General features: G+C 47.0%; 1 protein-coding gene across 1 annotated transcript; it reads right to left on the minus strand.

The window, feature by feature from the left end:
• Positions 1–5,441: 5,441 nt before the first annotated feature.
• On the minus strand, positions 5,442–7,873 carry LOC115180832 (serine/threonine-protein kinase Sgk1-like). Its single transcript, XM_029742990.1, has 4 exons — positions 7,776–7,873; positions 7,424–7,579; positions 6,939–7,028; positions 5,442–6,080 (listed from the first exon to the last, which is right to left on the minus strand). Exons 1-4 carry the CDS (start codon positions 7,788–7,790, stop codon positions 5,913–5,915), a joined length of 429 nt encoding a protein of 142 aa, XP_029598850.1. The 5' UTR covers positions 7,791–7,873; the 3' UTR covers positions 5,442–5,912.
• Positions 7,874–8,245: the final 372 nt, after the last annotated feature.

Below are 8,245 nucleotides of genomic sequence, written 5' to 3' on the forward strand. Positions count from 1 at the left end.
TTTTAAAGCATATTGGTATCATGACACAAGGCGACACCCAGATGCAGACACAGGAGGCAGATGGTTGGAGTCTTACAATGTTTATTAATCCAAAAGGAGTAGGCAAGAGAATGGTTGTGGACAGGCAAAAGGTCAAAACCAGATCAGAGTCCAGGAGGTACAGAGTGGCAGACAGGCTCGAGGTCAGGGCAGGCAGAATGGTCAGGCAGGTGGGTACAGAGTCCAGAAACAGGCAAGGGTCAAAACCTGGAGGACTAGTAAAAGAGAATAGAAAAGGCAGGAGTACGGGAAAAACATACAAGACGAACTGGCACAGAGAGACAGGAAACACAGGGATAAATACACTGGTACAGAGAGACAGGAAACACAGGGATAAATACACTGGTACAGAGAGACAGGAAACACAGGGATAAATACACTGGGGAAAATAAGCGACACCTGGAGGGGGTGGAGACAATAATGAGGACAGGTGAAACAGATCAGGGTGTGACAATTGGATGACTGTCATTCATAATCTATTCACCCACCTCAATGTAACATAGATATGGTCAGGATGGTGGGTGTAGCTGGAGTATAAAGTCAGTGAAACAATGTACTTTACTCGACAGCACAAAGTAAACAATTTACAAAGTGCAAAAAGAACAGTTGCCACAAAGCATGGATGATAAACAGCACCCGGTACAAACCAGCCGGAACATATCGACCTGAACAAATAACAATCACACACAAAGACATGGGTGATAAACAGCACCCGGTACAAACCAGCCGGAAGATATCGACCTGAACAAATAACAATCACACACAAAGACATGGGGGGGAAACAGAGGGTTAAATACATGACCAGTAATTGGGTAATGAAAACCAGGTGTGTAGGACAACGAGGAAAAACAAATGGAAAATGGATCGGCGATGGCTAGAAGACCGGTAACGCCGAGCACCGCCCGAACAAGGAGAGGCATCGACTTCGGCCGAAGTCGTGACAGATATGTTATGGCTACTACGTGATACTAAAATGTTCCTGTGCACAGTCTAAAATTACTTACAGTACAAAGTCAAAAGTCAAAGTCAAAAGTTTGGACACACCTACTCCTTCCAGGGTTTTTCTTTATTTTTTACTGTTTTCTACATTGTAGAATAATAGTCAAAACTATGAAATAACACATATGGAATCATGTAGTAACCAAAAAAGTATTAAAGAAATTAAAATAAATGTTAATGTTTGAGATTCTTCAAAGTAGCCACCCTTTGCCTTGATGACAGTTTTGCACACTCTTGGCTTTGTCTCAAGCCACCTCAACTGAGTGTACAAAACATTAAGAACACCTTCCTAATATTGAGTGAGGAATATGCAGTATATTATCATTAGGCTGTATGTATTTTTTTTTATTTAGGCCCATTGTAAATGTGTATTATTGCAAAAATAAATACAAATACAGATTACTTTAAGCTCCATATTTATTTGATAGAGGTAATGAACTGTCCATTGTTCAGCACAGCAATTTATAAAACAGGACCATGTTTAAGAAAGTGTTTCTGAGCTAATGTCAACATTACACAGGTAAGCTAACGGTTCCAGAAATCAGGAATGCAGACATGCTCTGTAGACCTCTGTATCTATCTGAGCTGGACCTCTACCTACACCACATCCTGTATCTACTGACACCACCACATGTTGTTATGCTAGACCTCTACCTACACCACGTCCTGTATCTACTGACACCACCACATGTTGTTATGCTGGACCTCTACCTACACCACGTCCTGTATCTACTGACACCACCACATGTTGTTATGCTGGACCTCTACCTACACCACGTCCTGTATCTACTGACACCACCACATGTTGTTATGCTGGGCCTCTACCTACACCACGTCCTGTATCTACTGACACCACCACATGTTGTTATGCTGGGCCTCTACCTACACCACGTCCTGTATCTACTGACACCACCACATGTTGTTGTGCTGGGCCTCTACCTACACCACGTCCTGTATCTACTGACACCACCACATGTTGTTATGCTGGACCTCTACCTACACCACGTCCTGTATCTACTGACACCACCACATGTTGTTGTGCTGGGCCTCTACCTACACCACGTCCTGTATCTACTGACACCACCATGTTGTTATGCTGGGCCTCTACCTACACCACGTCCTGTATCTACTGACACCACCACATGTTGTTATGCTGGGCCTCTACCTACACCACGTCCTGTATCTACTGACACCACCATGTTGTTATGCTGGGCCTCTACCTACACCACGTCCTGTATCTACTGACACCACCACATGGTGGACCTCTATGTCTATATGAGAGACTAAGTCCTACACTCCACATCCTGTATCTACTGACCAAAAAATATGTTATGAAATATATTTATTGCTAAAATAAAGGTTTAAGGAAATACAGGCAGCCACCACATTACTAGAAAACTGCTCATCCAATCAGCATGATGGTGCTGTAAGTATGAAAGCAAAGCTTGCTTTCATATAATAAAAAATGAAGCTTGAAAAGATAGTGGATTGGGGTAATGTCTTAGTGTGGGGTGGGAATAATGCATTACATTACCTTGTATGGGGTACAAATCACATTACTGTGGGAGTATGAATTATGCTGTTTGAGAAGGTTTTTGAATTCTAAGCAACCTGCCTACATTGTCTGAAGTACAAGAGAACAACGTAGCTACTGTAGTAGGTCAAAGCTGTGTGCTGTAAAACCTTGGTAGAGCATGGGTGGAGTAGGCATTGTGGTGCTGTATAACCTTGGTAGAGCATGGGTGGAATAGGCATTGTGGTGCTGTATAACCTTGGTAGAGCATGGGTGCAGTAGGCATTATGGTGCTCATGTGAATTTCCATTATTTTCCAGCTTCAGATCAATGTCTACTTCTCCCTTAATAAAACTTCTCACATAAATATCTGTTCTTAGCTGCAGTGTAAACCAACGGCACCACTCATGATGTAACAACAGAATACTTTTTTTTATTGCAGACTGAACATTGTCACATAGAAGAACAAATCTAAACAATGTACAGTACATTTAACATGAATAGTTAAAATACATTATTTAAGCATACCTTTAGTTTCCTGTTAACATATATATTAAAACTAGTACACAAATAGACTCCACATATACAAACAAACTTAAATATAACGCTTAACCGTCGCATACAGCGATTATTAAAATGGAATGTTGAGTTCAGACAGCGTTGGAGCATTGTTACATCATCAAGAGGAGACGGGAAGACTAAAGGAAGTAAGGGGGGACCGTACGGATCTCAACACCACAACACATTCTATCCATCACACCTGTATCCCAAAGTGACAGAGCCCTGGTCAAAAGCAGTGCACTATATATGGCGAATAGGGTGCCATTTTGGGATGCGCTCCGTGTCCTCTTTGTATCGGTCCAGGTTCTTTAAAACAGAACTTAGATACAGAACCATAGATACTAGCAGCTTTGCTTTCTTCCTCACTACCACCACAATCAATCAATCAATCAATAAACCAATCATCATTCAATTAATAAATTAATCATCCTCTGAGTCCAGTTTCAGACGACGTGATCCAGAGTGAAGAGACAACAAAACTTGTCGAAGACGTTTCAACGTGAAATCCCTGAGTAGGTCATGTCAATGACAGACGAACCAATCAGGGACAACAGTGTGAAAGTGCCTCATTCAGACACTCCCACTGACTACAAGACAACCAATCCTGTGCGGTCTCTATGGCGGTGCACCTCCCACTGACCACCACACAACCAATCCTGCAATGCCACTCTCACTGACAAAAACAAAACAAAAAAACAATCGTGTGTCATCACCGTGGCAATGGATTTAACCCATGAGGAGCGCTGCGTGAGGATGTCACAAGGGGTTCACTACGCAGGGAACAGGGTGCCATTTGGGACAGACCCATAGAGATTCACCCACAGGGAACAGGGTGCCATTTGGGACAGACCCATAGAGATTCACCCACAGGGAACAGGGTGCCATTTGGGACAGACCCATAGAGATTCACCCACAGGGAACAGGGTGCCATTTGGGACAGACCCATAGAGATTCACCCACAGGGAACAGGGTGCCATTTGGGACAGACCCATAGAGATTCACCCACAGGGAACAGGGTGCCATTTGGGACAGACCCATAGAGATTCACCCACAGGGAACAGGGTGCCATTTGGGACAGACCCATAGAGATTCACCCACAGGGAACAGGGTGCCATTTGGGACAGACCCATAGAGATTCACCCACAGGGAACAGGGTGCCATTTGGGACAGACCCATAGAGATTCACCCACAGGGAACAGGGTGCCATTTGGGACAGACCCATAGAGATTCACTACGCAGGGAACAGGGTGCCATTTGGGACAGACCCATAGAGATTCACCCACAGGGAACAGGGTGCCATTTGGGACAGACCCATAGAGATTCACCCACAGGGAACAGGGTGCCATTTGGGACAGACCCATAGAGATTCACCCACAGGGAACAGGGTGCCATTTGGGACAGACCCATAGAGATTCACCCACAGGGAACAGGGTGCCATTTGGGACAGACCCATAGAGATTCACCCACAGGGAACAGGGTGCCATTTGGGACAGACCCATAGAGATTCACCCACAGGGAACAGGGTGCCATTTGGGACAGACCCATAGAGATTCACCCACAGGGAACAGGGTGCCATTTGGGACAGACCCATAGAGATTCACCCACAGGGAACAGGGTGCCATTTGGGACAGACCCATAGAGATTCACCCACAGGGAACAGGGTGCCATTTGGGACAGACCCATAGAGATTCACCCACAGGGAACAGGGTGCCATTTGGGACAGACCCATAGAGATTCACCCACAGCCATGAACCATCAGTGGGAGACAGGATGAGTCAGAATGGACGAGTGTGATGGAGAGAAGGGAGGAGGGAGGAGGAAAGGGGGGTGTAGGGAGGAGGAAAGGGGGGTGTAGGGAGGAGGAAAGGGGGGTGTAGGGAGGAGGAAAGGGGGGTGTAGGGAGGAGGAAAGGGGGGTGTAGGGAGGAGGAAAGGGGGGTGTAGGGAGGAGGAAAGGGGGGGTGTAGGGAGGAGGAAAGGGGGGGTGTAGGGAGGAGGAAAGGGGGGTGTAGGGAGGAGGAAAGGGGGGTGTAGGGAGGAGGAAAGGGGGGTGCATAAAGCTGCCTGAGACATGTGTAAAATAACCTCCACTCTGGGATTCGGGAGGGTGGGGGGGTCTGAGGGGGGTACAAGTCCATCATGGAGAGGGAAGAGGTTGTGCGTAGTGAGTCAGAGAGGGACGGGGGGACAGGGGGACGGGGTCTACAGGTGTGTACCTCCGTGACATGGGGAGTCCTTCCTAGTTAGTAAATTCATAGGAATGTCTATGATGTTTCCTATAGGTAACAGTCCATGGAGGTTTATAGCTTTATAGTTTACAGAGTCTATAGTTCTGGTCTATCATGAGTCTATAGCAGTCTATAGGATGTCCTCTAGGGGTCTGGTCTACAGGTATGATATCCTACAGGTATGATATCCTACAGGTATGATGTCCTACAGGTATGATGTCCTACAGGTATGATATCCTACAGGTATGATATCCTACAGGTATGATGTCCTACAGGTATGATATCCTACAGATATGATATCCTACAGGTATGATATCCTACAGGTATGATGTCCTACAGGTATGATATCCTACAGGTATGATGTCCTACAGGTATGATATCCTACAGGTATGATATCCTACAGGTATGATATCCTACAGGTATGATGTCCTACAGGTATGATGTCCTACAGGTATGATATCCTACAGGTATGATGTCCTACAGGTATGATATCCTACAGGTATGATGTCCTACAGGTATGATATCCTACAGGTATGATGTCCTAAAGGTATGATGTCCTACAGGTATGATATCCTACAGGTATGAGTCCATGGAGGGTGCGTAGCTGAACCCTAGGAAGGCCTCGGCTGCCTCCTTGATGCTGGCAGTAATGAGGGAGGAGTCAGGGGAACAGCCAATGGAAGAGGGGACGGGCTCGTCTGTGAACTCCGTGTCAAAGTGGCGAAGGTCGTTAGGGCCCGTCTGGAGAGAGAGAGAACAAACTGTTGAAGAGAACGTTCTGGAACGTGTCCTGTATGTTCTACTATTGAAGGGAACGTTCTGGAACGTGTCCTGTATGTTCTACTATTGAAGGGAACGTTCTGGAACGTGTCCTGTATGTTCTACTATTGAAGGGAACGTTCTGGAACGTGTCCTGTATGTTCTACTATTGAAGGGAACGTTCTGGAACGTGTCCTGTATGTTCTACTGTTGAAGGGAACGTTCTGGAACGTGTCCTGTATGTTGTGCTATTGAAGGGAACGTTCTGGAACGTGTCCTGTATGTTGTGCTATTGAAGGGAACGTTCTGGAACGTGTCCTGTATGTTGTGCTATTGAAGGGAACGTTCTGGAACGTGTCCTGTATGTTGTGCTATTGAAGGGAACGTTCTGGAACGTGTCCTGTATGTTCTACTATTGAAGGGAACGTTCTGGAACGTGTCCTGTATGTTCTACTATTGAAGGGAACGTTCTGGAACGTGTCCTGTATGTTCTACTATTGAAGGGAACGTTCTGGAACGTGTCCTGTATGTTCTACTATTGAAGGGAACGTTCTGGAACGTGTCCTGTATGTTCTACTGTTGAAGGGAACGTTCTGGAATGTGTCCTGTATGTTCTACTATTGAAGGGAACGTTCTGGAACGTGTCCTGTATGTTCTACTGTTGAAGGGAACGTTCTGGAACGTGTCCTGTATCTTCTACTATTGAAGGGAACGTTCTGGAACGTGTCCTGTATGTTCTACTGTTGAAGGGAACGTTCTGGAACGTGTCCTGTATGTTCTACTGTTGAAGGGAACGTTCTGGAACGTGTCCTGTATGTTCTACTGTTGAAGGGAACGTACCACGTTTGGATTGAAAGGGGGGGTGAGCTTCTTAGCGGTCAGGTCATCCCAGTTGATGGGGGAGAAGAACATGTGGTTCTTGATCTCCTCCTGAGAGAGAGGAGACAGACAGACAGACAGACAGACAGACAGACAGACAGACAGACAGACAGACAGACAGACAGACAGACAGACAGACAGACAGAGACAAAGACAGAGAGACAGTTAGAGGGAAAGTCTTAGATACATAATTACAAGGGTAATCTACACACACACTTCCTCTGTCTCACTCTCTTTCTCTCTCTCTTTGTCCCTCTCTCTTTGCCCCTCTCTCTTTGTCCCTCTCTCTTTGTCCCTCTCTCTTTGTCCCTCTCTCTTTGTCCCTCTCTTTGTCCCTCTCTTTGTCCCTCTCTTTGTCCCTCTCTCTTTGTCCCTCTCTCTTTGTCCCTCTCTCTTTGTCCCTCTCTCTCTCTCTCTCTCTCTCTCTCTCTCTCACAAACACTTACGAAGTCGTGGCTGTGTCCCAGTCTCTGTGTGCGGTCTTTCTGCAGCAGTCCCTCCAGTATGTGCTTGGCAGCGTTAGAGATGTTGGGTTTGAGCTGCAGGGGTTTGTTCAGGATGTTGTCGTACATCTCTGCTGTGTTACGACTATAGAACGGAGGCTGTGGAGAGGTAGAAGTTAGACTCTTGGTATTGCTATAACCATAAGGCAGACAATGGTACAATGGATGTAAACAAACTTATACATTGGCTTCTGATGAGGGAAGACAGTTGAAATAAACTCATAGGAGGCTTTTATAAGTTATATTCTTCAACAGTTAATGGCTTTATATCATGTTAACTTAGTTGTGTACTCACCAGGCCATACAGCATCTCATAAAGCACGGCTCCTAAACACCACCAGTCGACCGTCCTGTCATACGGCTGCTTGTGTAACACCTCGGGGGCTAGGTACTATAGAGGGAGGGAGGGAGGGGGGGAGGGAGGGGGAGGAAGGGAGGGAGGGAGGGGGGAGAGGGAGGGAGGGAGGGAGGGAGGGGGAGGGAGGGAGGGAGGGAGGGGGAGAGGGATGGGAGGGAGGGAGGGAGGATGGGAGGGAGGGAGGATGGGAGGGAGGGAGGGAGGGAGAGAGGGAGAGAGGGAGGGATGGGAGAGAGAGGGAGGGAGGGAGAGAGGGAGGGAGGGAGAGAGGGAGGATGGGAGAGAGGGAGGGAGGGAGGGAGGGAGGGGGGAGGGAAGGAAGGAAGGAAGGAGGGAGGGGAGGATGGGAGAGAGAGAGGGAGAGAGGGGAGGGAAGGGGAGGGAGGGGAGGGAGGGGGGGGGAGGGA

Source organism: Salmo trutta, unplaced genomic scaffold, assembly GCF_901001165.1.
Source record: "Salmo trutta unplaced genomic scaffold, fSalTru1.1, whole genome shotgun sequence".
NCBI classification, from domain to species: Eukaryota; Metazoa; Chordata; class Actinopteri; order Salmoniformes; family Salmonidae; genus Salmo; species Salmo trutta.